Source organism: Oryzias melastigma, linkage group LG10 (assembly GCF_002922805.2).
Source record: "Oryzias melastigma strain HK-1 linkage group LG10, ASM292280v2, whole genome shotgun sequence".
NCBI lineage: Eukaryota > Metazoa > Chordata > Actinopteri > Beloniformes > Adrianichthyidae > Oryzias > Oryzias melastigma.
Window position 1 is genome coordinate 21,373,293 of NC_050521.1, and position 13,839 is coordinate 21,387,131.

General features: G+C 39.2%; 1 protein-coding gene and 1 long non-coding RNA gene across 3 annotated transcripts in view; one reads left to right on the plus strand and one right to left on the minus strand.

Moving 5' to 3' along the window:
• LOC112153169 overlaps positions 1-13,839 on the minus strand; it is a 138,889-nt gene that overhangs the window by 124,497 nt on the left and 553 nt on the right. The window contains exons 2-3 of one of the 2 annotated variants that reach the window (XR_004948538.1): positions 7,799-7,937; positions 6,955-7,129 (exon numbers count right to left, since the gene is read on the minus strand). This is a non-coding gene — a long non-coding RNA (uncharacterized LOC112153169). Of the gene's footprint in view, positions 1-6,954; positions 7,130-7,798; positions 7,938-13,839 lie in introns of those variants that run through there. The other variant, XR_002920466.1, reaches the window with a different exon arrangement.
• tenm1 (teneurin transmembrane protein 1) overlaps positions 1-13,839 on the plus strand; it is a 248,939-nt gene that overhangs the window by 103,586 nt on the left and 131,514 nt on the right. Inside the window, exon 6 of the mRNA XM_024283139.2 lies at positions 7,791-7,964. Coding sequence (XP_024138907.1) covers positions 7,791-7,964 — 174 coding nt within the window. The remainder of the gene's footprint in view (positions 1-7,790; positions 7,965-13,839) is intronic.

The window sequence follows — 13,839 nt, forward strand, 5'->3', positions numbered from 1 at the left end:
GCTGTAGTCTTTGGTTGTCAGAGAGAATATAGTCGGCCGTTAGCTATATGTCTACAAGCGAGAAGAAAATTCAGCAATCAGGCCTGGGTGTGTTTCCGCTTCTGTGAAAGTATTGATAAATCATTTTTTACTGACTGCAGCGCTACCTTGGCTGTAATGATTATTGATAGGACTGTATATCTCAAGTTAATCTCACCTATTGTGGCCTGCGGTGCTATCCCAGGACTTAGTCGTTGTGTAGCACTAAATAGGAATGCACACAAACAGGTTGGTGTACACACACACACCATTTTTTTCCTGCCCTTTCTCTCACTGAATGTGTGAAATCTAATCATCACTAGAGCCCACCATCATTTCTATCTATTCTTGAGGCACACTCATGCCCAACAACAACAACAACATCTGCAGCAGCTTCTGTGAGCTAGCATTACCGAATCAAAGATCCTGCTTTTAAGGACCCACTCCAATGAAAATTGTGTTTTTGGTGTTTTTAACATGTTCTTGTAGAATTTTTCCTATTATGGACGACAATGAAAATTTGGACAAAAACTGTGTTTCAGAGTATTTCTGCATTTTTTTTTACTTGTCCTGTCCAACAGATGAGCAGACAGATGAGAACTGAAGTTCTCTTGTGTCTGACATATTTTACTGTTACAAAATTCTGTTTAGATAATTCTGTTTTTCATTTTGTGGTGCAAGACTGTGGAATAGTATAACTGACAAAATCAAAAATAGTCCAACAATAAGGCAATTTAAATTCCAATACAGATCAACAATCTTTAATGACTATATATGCATAAATAAATGATTGGTAATTGTGTATGTACAAATATTTGTGCATATATGTAAGTGTACATATGTATTAGTGCATATACATATGTATATAGTATATGTTGGTATTTTGTTTATACGCTTTTTTTTCTTTCGTTTTTTTTTTTTTTTGCCTTTGTTGTCCCAAAGTGAGTTGAAAGGTTGCAGTAAGCTTAAGTTAGTAAAGAGGGTGGGATTAAATAGGGTTTTCTTTTAACTTCTTTCCACCCCTTTGTGAACATTATATTCTGTTGTACTTGTTTTCAGTTGTTCTTTTGCCATCTGATATGACTGTTTCTGATGTTCTAAATAGTTTTCAAATAAACTGAGACTGAAGGGGGGGGGGGGTATGAATCCTCTGACACACAAGGGGTACATTTGCGTAAACCCCTTTTAGTAATTTAGGCTAAACTTTATTTATACTGTTTATATTTGTATCATTTTTTTGTCAGAAAAGGGAAGAAGAGAGAGCAACAAGTAGCAAGAAACTGGAAGTATATAATCATTACTGCCAGGGGCGGGGTCTGTCTTCATTTTTAGCATCCGCGCTGGCATCTAACTCAAAAGTGTACGGCTAGATATCTTCAACATTGCTCACCTTTTTTGTTGCTCCGGTATTATTAGTTTGGGGTTATGGGAGGTTGTAAGTTAGCGGGAGAGAGGGTAAATGAAATAAGTGCAGGCTTACTCCGCTTATAACTCATTAGTGGATTTCGGAAGAACTCTGCAGAAAATATGTCCTGGAATATGACTTTTTTGTGGCTTAAACATATTTAAAAGACCATTGGAAACACTTTTACAACGAATCAAAAGATTATCAGAGTAGGAATTTAAATCCTGCCCACAAACCAGTGGTATAGAGAGCTGCTGTGCGGTACAATTGCTTTTTATCTGAGGCTAACATGTATATATCCTCCCACATAGGGTGTTAACAAAAAGTAGATGTCCTCTCAGCAGCTCTGCTGACTTTATTCACAATTGCAGCACTCGGATTTGTGTGCAGTTTAAGTAAAAGGCATATCAAGCACTTTCTCCTTTTAATGGTTAACTGACTCAGTCTTTCCCGATCTTGCACTCTTTCCCTCAGCCTGCTTCATCCTCAACACACATCTCGGCGGGGTAGCCGACAGCAAGGGTACAGCGAGAGCCCCCCCCTCCTCCTCACAGCAGCCATCCTATTACCTCTGGCAGTCATCTCACTGTCAAACTAATCAATGATTCATGTATGCGAGGGCCTCGGCCTGTTAGCTCCCTGCACTGCTGCTCATTGTCGCCACTCTGCTGCTTCTCCTTCCCCGGTTATAATGACTGGACTCACTCTTAGTCTGCCTCTAATGTGTGATGGCTCTGTGAGTTTTTCGTTAAAGCACGAGGGAGAAAGGCGGACGAAGGGAGAGAGGGAGATGGATGGACGGGCATGACAAAAAGAAGGGGGAAGAGTGCAGGCTCCTGCTGTGCACATGCTGCTCTCATAACTGGCTGCATGCTGGGTCTAAGTGTGTTTCTGTGTGACTGTGTACAGACTGTATGTGTCCACAGAGGGGACAAAAAGAAAAAAAAGTACGAGAGTTAGAAAGTTTAAGCGACTTTTCATGCTTTCCTTTGGTAAAGCATTAGGGGTGTAATAATTAATTTAAAAAACTATTTGAAAATTTGGGGTTGTCGATATTGGTTCATTTTGAACAATTCGATTCACGGACTGAAAATCAATCAAGAACATATTTAGCCTAAAATTCAACCGGTGTGACTCAGAGATAAATACCTGGGTACTAAAAAGTGCAAATGAAGTTTTCCAGATTCATTGTTTTTCTTGCAAGACATTCAAGTGTGAATTAAATATGAGCAAACAAGTAAACAAGAATCAATTCACATTTTAGTGTCATGAAGTTCAGCCTACTGAAAAACTGAACATTATTGGAGCATTATACCACACTGTATGGCCACTTGACTTTGCAAATTCAAAGTGTTTCCAGATATTATACTACAATGATGTAAATAGTATTGATTTATTTAATTTGAAGCAATTTTATAGGTATAGGTTCATTCAATTTGACTAACAACTTGCCTCAGACAGATCAATCTGGTTGGATTGGGTATAAATCGATTCGTCAATTAAGTCGACTAATAGTTACACCCCTGTAAAATATCAGTTTATAAATCGTTCATCGTCTCATTTTTCCTTTAGTAGATAAACAAGTATGTCTGCTTTAAACCAGCAGCTTTTGCTGCTTTATTAAAAAAACATATATCCCTCAAAAACAGTGTATTATTTTGAGTTCCAGGAAGTCTTTTCTGGTATTATATTGGAAATACGGCTTTATTTGATAGTTTGTTTCATACCGCTAAAGCAAGATTAAAAATCAGAGCCCACGTCAACGGCCTGCTCTGGATTAAATCGAGCCTATGTGGGAGTTCTACCCTGCGTCTCTTCTAATATTTTTGTTTATACTGACTTTCATATTTGGCTTTTTATTAAAGTAGACAGAGCCTATTCAGTTGCTCAATCGACAATATCGTAGTCAAGGTCTACTCATGAACATGCATTGAAGTTTTGCACAATAAAGCAACCTAGGATAACAATGGGACAAATCCCCCTTTGGTGTATTTAAAACATCGTGAGTGGTGCTTTATTCATAATATTTCCAAGGTTAAATAAAGAGGCAAAATAAACAAACAAAAAGAAAAAAAAACAAAGAAAAGCAAGCATTCATGCTTAGTGGTTGCTCAGCTTTTCACCCATTCATGCAGAGTTATTAAAGCATCCAAGCAAGTTTTCTATCATACCAGCTCCTTCAACTACAAATTGGTCAGCAGCTTATATGGATCTTTGATTCCTGCTAGCTTGCTCAAATATCTTGGGCATAAACTGTATGGGCAAGCGTTAATCTGTAAGTCACATGCACCAGTTTATCCAGGTCCAGATGACTCCACCCTTATATTGATGTGTGATCCCTCCCAAGACATAGGTGGACAGGATTTTATGTCTGCCATGGACACCACTGAAGATAAAAAACCCTTTAAAAAGAGTTCAGTACGCTGTCGTGTGGGGTCCAGATGACCCAACTTTGAATGCAAATGAGTTATAAGGAGTGCAAGTGTGTTTTGAGGCTTCTGTGGCCCCTAAAAGCGACGTCATGAAAATGGAACATACAATTGTTGTGCGTGTTGTATCGTGAAGTATTTGTAAGGTTAAGTTACACACACACTTGTAGGTACAGGTGATACTGTCGTACATGCCCTCATACCACACAATAGTCATTGGTGAGGTGCATGTTCTGGCATCTTACTGACCGCACAGAGTGGGCAGATGATATGCAAGTGCTGGAGGATGCTCTCACAAACCACACCCTGGTTGTCTAATCTCCTCATTGTTACTGCTGTCCAAGTGATAGGTCCCACTATCACTTGGACAGCAGTAACAGGGCCCTTGTGTGGTGCACAACTTCAGGATGGTCGAAAAAAGGCAAAATTCGTATGACACACCTGCGACTCACCTACTTCAACCTTACTTACCCTTACCTGTTGTTTTAAGTGTTTGCAATGACCAGTCGTCCACAGAATACCTGTGTTAAAAAGGGCATGAACAATTTAACTCTACAGGCTTATCAAGTGGTCTACGATCTCGATACCCCTTGTGCTATCCTGGACATCTTTACATCAAAAGTGGGGTCATCTGGATCCCATAAGAGAGCACAAGAGATACTCTGTATGGACTACCTGCATGTTCCATATAGAATTTCCTGCAGACCAACACATTCTCATTTCCAAGTCGTCACATATTGACGCATGATTAAGGACTCCTCTGCATCACTTGTTGACATTTTGGGTGTCCCCTACTCGTCATTTTGTGACGTACTGGCTGTGCCAGTTAAATTCAATTAAACTCAATAAAATTAAATTTATATAGCCCAGTATCACAAAGAAAATTTGCCTCATTGGGCTTTATGCTGGTAATTTTTTACATCAGTGGTCCAGTTGTTTTGTCGGACGCTATACCGGCCATATCCCATGGTTTGGTCCATGTTTAGTACCTGTATCCTAACCCAATACCTTAACACTAGCCTGGTCCACGTCTGGTACCGCGTCCAGAACCAGTACCGCATCCGAAACCAGTACAGATCCGCTTCCAGTACTATATTCAGGTTAGGGTTAGGAGACTGGTTTTGGGTGTCCCCAACTGGTCATTTTTTGACGGCTGTTCCAGTTAAATGAGTGGTCCAGTTGTTTTGTCAGACGCTATACCGGCTTTGACCCATGGTTTGGTCCCTGTCCAGTACCGGTACCCTAACCCTAGCCTGGTGCACATCTGATACTGCGTCCAGAACCGGTACCACATCTGGAAGCAGTACACATCCACGTCCAGCACCCGATTCACCGATTAGGATACTGGTGCGGTCCACGTCCGGTTATCGGTTTGTGGCCCGGAGGTTGGGAAGCTCTGATTTAATTGGAGCAGCCGGCACGTCAAAAAAACAACAAGTTGGGGTTACCCCAAATGTCAATTTTACACGGAGGGTCCCTAACCAGGCGTCAAAATGCTTGGGAATGAGAATGTGTTGCGCAGACACCTCATAGCCATTTGTAAGGGTGGTTGTGACTAAGACATTAATCAAGAAACTAACATGTCCTTGTCATGCGTTCTCAGGTTTTTGCTCTCATCTTGGTTCAATGTGTGTGTGTGCTCTCAGGCCTCTGTATTTATGAATGCTAAGTGTTTTAGCAAAAGGTTAACAGCCATCCAACACGAGAGTGATTAGCTGTAGAAGTAGAGTCCGAAGGGCTTTTGAGAAGGTGTGGAGTGCAGAGGAGGAGAAGGTAGGAGAGCCAGTGAGGACTGCTGCTGCGGGGTCATAGCAGAAATGGAGATGCGTGAGGGGCGTTGGAGAACAAAGTGAGGAAGAAAAGCAATTTGAGTGAGAGGAAGCAAATGAAATGTGCCACATGAGAGACTTAATAGTAGAAATGCTAAATGTATCCATTTTGGAATAGCTTGTCAAACCAAAGTGAGAAGTCTTTGAGAGTAAATTATAAAATTCTAATAGGCTGTTCCACTCCAGTGGAAAACACAAGGAAGTACAAACAGCGATGATGAACTCCAACTTACATTTGAAGATGAAAACTTATATTTTACATTTAATCCTAATGAAGAGAGTTCAAAAAGTGCTTTAGCGTAAAAAGAAATGTATGAAGGATTGACTCTCAAACTAATCTATTTAAATATAAATGTCCGTTTTGTCATAGTCAATGTTTTTATATCTAAGCTTATTTCTGCCTCCCGCCTATCTGCTAATGACGCCGTTCACACAGTCCTAGACAGTCACAATGGATTTTGTTGTAAACTAAACCGTAAAATTTTACGTACAATCGGATTGTTTGGGTGGCTGCCTGTCATGGCATTTTCAGGGAGGGGGTGGGGGGATTATTTGCATTAACTGAGTCATTACAACCAATTTCACAGTGACATATTAATAAGAACATCCCTGACCCTGGATCTGAATAAAACAAAAATAGGAAACCTACAAATAAAGAGGTACTCTTAATCGAGTGAAAGACACATGCTCGTCCATGTTTGGTCTTTTCACAGTTGACAGTTCAATTAGCAGGAAGTAAATGATGCATGGCACCTCTCATGTGGCCCTGGTAATCGGCAGTGTTCTGCTTTGAAGGGCTTATGTTGTGCATGAGTGGACAGCAAAACTAACAGTGGCTTGGACTACTCAGAAGTTTTAAAATGTATGATTTGCTGGTCCCAGTGCATGACAAAGTGGAGCCAGGGACCTCTGAGTTCTGCGTCGAGTTGTTTGAGAAAATAGCACCTTTTCCTGCCTGGGCTTTCATGGATGGAAACTGCAAATGGCTTTGAACTATCTAGAGTTTTAATTAGGCATTCCTCATCAACTGGGGGATTGACTGTGTAGGCGTTTGCGAAGGGGTGTCTGTAGCAACACACATGAAAACAACCAGCATTAAAGGCCTATGCGTGTAATACTGCAATGGTTGTCCTGTATAGCTTTTGATTTGTTTTTCCTAGCAGCTATTTTATGCGAGCGCTGGCAAGCTTGCGCTGAGTGCTTTTTCCGGGTGTCGGCAATCAGCAGACAGAGAAGACATTGAAGATGTTTGAAGTCTTTAGAAGTTTCCTACCTTGATCTGCATGCAGCGCCCATCCTCTGACTGCCACCAGCACATCACAACTTTACCATTTGAGTCTTTGCTTTTGTTTGATGTTCCAAATGTGTCAGGAGGGGGAAAAAGAGCAATGAAGGATTTCATTTGCTTTGTTCTTCCCAGTAGCCAAGGCATATAACCTTTTCAGATTCTATCAAGGTAAAAACCAAACAAAAAGGAAAGAATTTTATTAAAACAAGCAGATTTAATCTCTGGTGAGTATGCCTCATGATTGGTCAGATGAAGGTGAGCATTTTGCTTCATTGAACACCTTGCAAGACACTAATTAATTTCTTTAACGGGCAGATGTTAGATTTTTTTTTCTAATTTAATTGCATGTTGGGATTGTTGTCATAGTAAACTGTTTTATGAGTAGCAGGGGGGAATCCAGTATCCTCCCATAGCCTTTGTTGTTTAAAAGCCCCATATGGATTGTGAATCGGCAGCAGCTTTCAAAGCATCATTAGTCATGCATAAAAGACTGTGTTAATGCTTTAATACCAGCTCTGGGCTCAGGCTCTGAAGATCTGCCTTAATTGCCCACCTCTGATACGTTCTGTGGTCACGTGCACTCGTCGAGCGGCACATATGTGTGACATTGTTTGTGCGCGAATGCATTTGCTAATTGTCCATTGCTTGCTGGCACTAATAAGCACATAAAAAGAGTGAGTGCTGTTAGATGGGCATTAAACGAGGCTGAGACACACCCACTCCGCATGCCTTGAATAATGATCTTTTATCTCCGCTTTCCTTCTTTCTCCCTTTGGCTGTCACGCTTTGTGTGTGTGTGTTTGGCGTGTGTGCGCGTGCAGCCGTCCACCTGTTAGGTCTGACCTGGCATCTGCGGCACGATGAGAGCCAGCTGTACGAAAACGGCCTGAGCTCAGCGGACCATCAGCAGGAAGACCAAGGCAGAAGCAGTCCGACCAGCTCCGTCCACCTGCTGGACACACTCAACCCTGAAAACACGTACGGCGGGGACAGAGGTGAGCTGTAGGCGCTGCACTGGCAGATGTTTTACACTCATAAAACAGTGGTTTCAAATCTGTAAACAATCATTGCATTTGGGAAACAAACACGAAGAATATTAGGCTTTCTTCACCAGTTTGGGTTCAAATGAAATTACAAAACAACACATATTATTTATCGTAATTTAATATAATACCATAAAGCAAAATGCAATTAAACCAAAAAGCATTTTAGAAAATCAGAACAAATCTTTTGGTGTCTTTTACTTTGAAGGTAGTTAAGATGTGGACCTAATCTTGATCTTTATTCAACATGAAAACTGTAATCTATTACAAATTACTTGTTAATGTTATTTAAAGAGATTCTTCCTTTTATGACATTACTTTCTCTGAGCTTTAATCTGTCACAATCCTTACTTACTTGAAAGTTACTGACTGTATAAAATCAGCATCAGTAGAACCTTTTTTATTTTATTTTAAGTGATAAATTATATATATAATCATGTTAGAGTTTAGTTTTGGTAGCGCAGAGAGGGGAGCGATTCTCAGTCAGTTCCGTCCATAAAAAGTATGGATGGCTCATGACTAAAACAAATATTTCATAAGAAAAGAAGGTTAAAATAAGAACAATTTTAAACAGACAGATTGGTTGGTTCTTTGAAAAAAGCTGGACAAAATAGGCACACAAAAATAAAATGAATGTGTTTAGGTCTTTTAATCCTAATGTTTGCTCTTTAATTTAAGTCAAATTATTTTAAAAGGCTTAAAGTGACTAAAAACTAGACACAAAACAATGTTTTGTGGCATATTTCTTATTTTTATAAGGTCTGCAACAAGTTAATGAGAGCTCACCACCTACTACACAAAAATATACAACAAAAAATATGTAAACCCTTTGGAATTACTTGGTTTTATGCATAAACTGGACACATAATTGTGTTCGATAAAAGCATATTTTGGTGTGATTTATGCAATGCTTTTCTTGATTGTTGTGATTTGTTGTTAATCTTTAATTTTCTTGTGATTTAGATTAAGATTACAGAAAAAAACACACAATGTGACCATTTCATACAGAAATTGAGGTACCCTCTTCCAAAGGGTTCACATACTTTCTCTTGTAGAAATGTTTTATATCTGAAAACCATCACAAATGTATTGTACTGTTAATGACAGTTAAGGAAATTCTGAAATTAATCTTTTTTTTAGTTAGTCTGTTGTAATATAAGTTTGACAAAACATGTAATTGTAAAATAGTACTCATTAACTCAAAATCTATCAGAAATATCTTTTCTTTTTCCTTAATAACTTAATATCTTTTTTATGTAATTGTAAAAAGTTATATAAATATATTACTTTTAAAACTAGATGCACAAATCACTATTAGAACTGCATTTAAACAGTTTTAAAAGTGTCAAAATCAAGTATGTCGTAAAATTTTTAGTTTTTTGATTTTGCTTTTAGAATTCTTTCTGAAATATTAGCAAAACTTTAAAACAAATATTCTTTTTTAATAATATTTTTGTAGTAAAATATGTGTCAGTACACGCATCTCATCATGCAGACTTTTCAACTTGTTTGCATTTGCAGCTGTTATTCTCCTACCGAATGTCTTCTGTTGTTTTTATTGCACTGACCTCAGATCTGCATAGACCTGGAGCACTTTACATGCTTCTTGCATGAGTTGATTCTGTTTTGTTTGCTTCTTCTAAACTGTCACAGAGTCCATTATCTTTGCTGTTTCAGGCTAGATCTAAAGGACATTTCTTTATATTACTAACCAAATCAATGTCAAGCACAACAAGGCAGGGCAGCTGATGAAGTTACTAATTAGGAAATGATCAGTTAGCAGTTGTAATACAATCAAAAGCAGCCGAACAACTTTGCTCTTAGCGGTTTATTAGCACTTATTACAAGCCTGTTAATAACAGGCTTACCGCTGCAAATGTTTCATATACACTCACTGATAGCTCTGAAACCGTCTGTCGGACTCTTTTTTTTTTCTTTCATCTCATGATGGTTAATGACCATTGTTTGACTCGTGTTAAAGCTAAGGCTAATAAATGACTCCCGTCGTCTGATGTCGCTTAAAACCTCAGCACAAAGAGTCTAAAACGGCCGCTAACAGAATCCTAAGTTAATCATTTCAGACCTCATTTTTTATAATAATAGGAATAGGCTTAACAAAGCAAGGCCCGAATGAAGCTGTTCCATGAAAAATATGGAGAAAATTATGGTCACGGTCTTTTCTTGGTAGCTGAAAAACAACATGGCCCCACCTTACACCAGAGACACTTCTTGGTTTTGTTCTTAAAAATAAGGTTTGTCTTTTTTTTCTCCATTTGAGTTAATGTTCCATAATTGAATAGTCTAATTTTTATCTGCCTGTAGGTCAGAATTTATTTTTCTACTTGTTATCCCTGAATTTCTAAGAATGAACAAAAAGACTTATTTTTGTGAAGCTACAAAAAAGTTTGTATTTTTATTAAAATTGTTTTCTTTGCCTATTTACAAAAAATCCTCCTCAAAAATGTCAATTTTCTTTTAATAAAACCACTTTGTGGCTACATAAAGATACACATTTTACATAACTCTATATTTTTAGGTCTTTTAAAAGGAGTTATCTTTTTTTTTTTTTACATTTCCATCCCTTATTTATTCATTTTGAGAAAACTTTGGAATCCACTCCACAGAACATCTACAAAATTCAGTGATTTGGTCCAACTGATGTGTGATACACAGGTGGGACATTGCAAAATTACGTGTTACAAAAGTAAAATTTTTTGGCTCTTGTAGATGTCAGTGAAAGGTATTTAAAATCTTCATGTCCAATTTTTCTTAAGAATTTAAGCTAATGTGATCAGATGGGTTGACATTAGTTCATTCATCTTCTTAACAGTTTGTCTCTTTTGGGGTCGTGGGGTCCCAGAGCCTAACCCGGCTACTGATGGGCGAAGCAACCAATTAACTTATAAAGCATGTTTTTGGATGGTGGGAGGAAATTGGAATGGAATAATATAATATATATAAATAAATAATAAATAATATAATAAAAATTATATTTATAATTTAAAAATTGCATTTCTTTAGTCAAATCAGAGGAAAAAACACTGTTGGAAAAAGCCTGTAGCCGTGGTTTTGGTGCCTCAGTCGACGGGCCACAAGCTTCCTGTTACTCTCCATTCTGATGCGTTCACTTGTACACAAATATTTCCATGTATGTCTTTGTTTTCCTCATCTGGCCCAAAGCTGTACGGCTGGATAACTCCAATACTGCTCAGCAATTTTGTTGCACTGGTAATGTTAGGTTGGGGGGTTTGAGAGGCTGTAAGCTAGCAGGAGAGAACGTCAACAAAGATGGGAAATGAGAACAGGCTTACTCTATGCCAATTGTCTCACCCACAACTTGCAGGTGAATTTTCCAACTGCTGCTCTGCAGAAACAGTGTCCTAGAAAATGATTTTTTTTTTTTTTTTCTGGCCCAAAAATGGCATAATTGTTATTAAAAGACCACTGGGAGTCCCTTTAAATCATTCAACAGATGATTGGAGTGGGTCTTTTAAGTAGAATTTTTGTTTCTCTTGGTGAAAAGCAACAGTTCTTGCTCATTTTTCTGCAGACAGGCGTTTCTCCTTTGTAAAATCTGAAATGAACCCAGTAATTGAACATTGTTGTAGGATGGGGAAGGGGCTACCAAAAGGTAAATATGGCCGGTCCATGACTGGAATATCTCATCTCCACGCTACTTTTCTTTCAACCAAACAGAATAAATCTGCAATAATCTTACATTTATGATACAAGATATTCATCGTGAGAAGTTTCAAGTCTCCTTCATACTTGCTTTGACTGACAGAAACACCAGAAGAGGTCGTGACCAGCACTCACTGCCAAACTGCAACCAACAGCAATTTAGGCGACGCCAGGCATCCCTAAAGCAACTATTCTTGATGAATCCTCACAGTGGAAGGATTAACACTCTCATCAGTGGCTAAAGCCTCCGTCGAATGTTCAAGGGTCAGGGAATTTACTTGCGAGTGTTGCATCACCACAATCTATTGTTTCAACTCTCATTGCTTTATGCGCTTGATGAAAGCCGGGAAATCAAAATGGGCAAGGCTAAGCCGATGATGCGGGGGGGTTTAGATTAATAAAATTGGCACGGTGGAGGTGGTCCCCTGGCAGGGGAGGGCCGGAGAGATTAGAGATTAGGCTGTAATCCAGTGTGGCAGATTATCATGCTCATCCTGCTGTACCCATCACCTCTCACACCAAGAGACCACACAATCCCCAAGATTACACCACAAAGGATGGTGAAAGGAAGCTGCAGGGAGTAAAGGATAAAACATGTCATGGTAGAAAGAGAAAAGAAGTAGAAATGGTGGGTGGAGAGCGGAGTGACTGACAGATGGAAGAGGCAGAGAGACAAGATAGAAAACAGCTGAAAGTGAAACGATTTTATGTCATCAAACATCCCACATTGGAAGGAATTCTTGTGAGTCATCGGCAGAACAGAAGGGGAAAAATGATGTAAATTGTTCTTCAGTTATTTTCAAATTAGGATTTTTATTTTCAAATGCAGCGGCTAAAACGGTGGGATTATGAAGACGGCAGTGGAGACTGACAGCAGGCGGATAGTTATCGGTTTCTGCTCGTCTCTCACATGATTGCACAGCAGGGAGAGATGAAGCAAGTTTGATGGAATGAGTGGAGAGACCTCGTATTGTTCAGGTATTTTTAGCTTTTTATGTCAACATCAATGCTAGGAAGATTGGCTCTCTCTCAGAGTTATTATCTCTGCTTCATGTGTTGCTTCTCTCCTGAAATAAGAATTCTAATCTATCTTAAAAGGCAGCCTGCACCTCTGTGCTGGATACTAATTGACATGTTGTGTCAACTGCATATGGCAAGTGTCTCGTCAACTCTTTTTGGCGTTGCGTTTTATGTTCTTCCTGCTATCTTCCCTGCAGTTTCCAGGGATCACCAGCAGCCCATCTCAGCTCTCCACACATAAAAGCTTTTCTAATTAGTGCTACATTAATAACCACTCATCCTATCATAATCAACCTCAGGCTGATGAGTCAATGTCTTTTTTTTTGTTTCTTCCTCTGACATGTATTAATAAGGGCATGAAGGCAGGACCAGACACACATATATATACTTGGAAGATGAAAGCGCCCAGAAAAAGAAATGTACAGTCAGTATGTTCCCTGCCCTAATGAAGTACATCAGAGTTTAGGAGTTATATTTCACTCAACATGGAACGCAGAGTGTATTAATAACATGAAATGATGCAAACTGACATACAGTAGAAGCACATATTGCCTCATTAGAATGTGAAGATGATGAAATACTGAGCTTGTGGAATACCATCTGAGCCCATGTGATGATTGTAGAAACCACGGTATAAAAGCAGAGTTACTGCCAAAGTGTTTTCATCCTATCTGATGCTGTGGTTAGAAATGGTGTGTAGATGGATGGAATGTGACACAGACAGAAAGGGGGGGCCTCTTAAAGAGCACATCAATATTCCAGACTGTGTGCAGAGAGAGTGAAAAGGAGTGAGGCCGGGCAGCGTGCACGTGCGCACAGTAAGAGAGAATATGCAAATTGTTTGTGTGCACACCAGGAAGCCGAATGTGTGTGTGTGCGAATGCTGATGGACGCGTCGCTGTTACAGCAGTCACATTGATTTTCTCACGCTGGGATACAGTCTCAGGGATGGACACAAACACACATGCAGACGGAATATGGATCATTTAGTAAACTCACTGCTCCGATGCTTCAAGTTGAGAAAGCCTAACAGCAATAACATGTTTGTCAGCGACTTAGCTGCATCCAAAACAAGCCACTGAGCAGAATTTTAAGCTGCAGCTTGTAGCTATACTGTATTTGACCC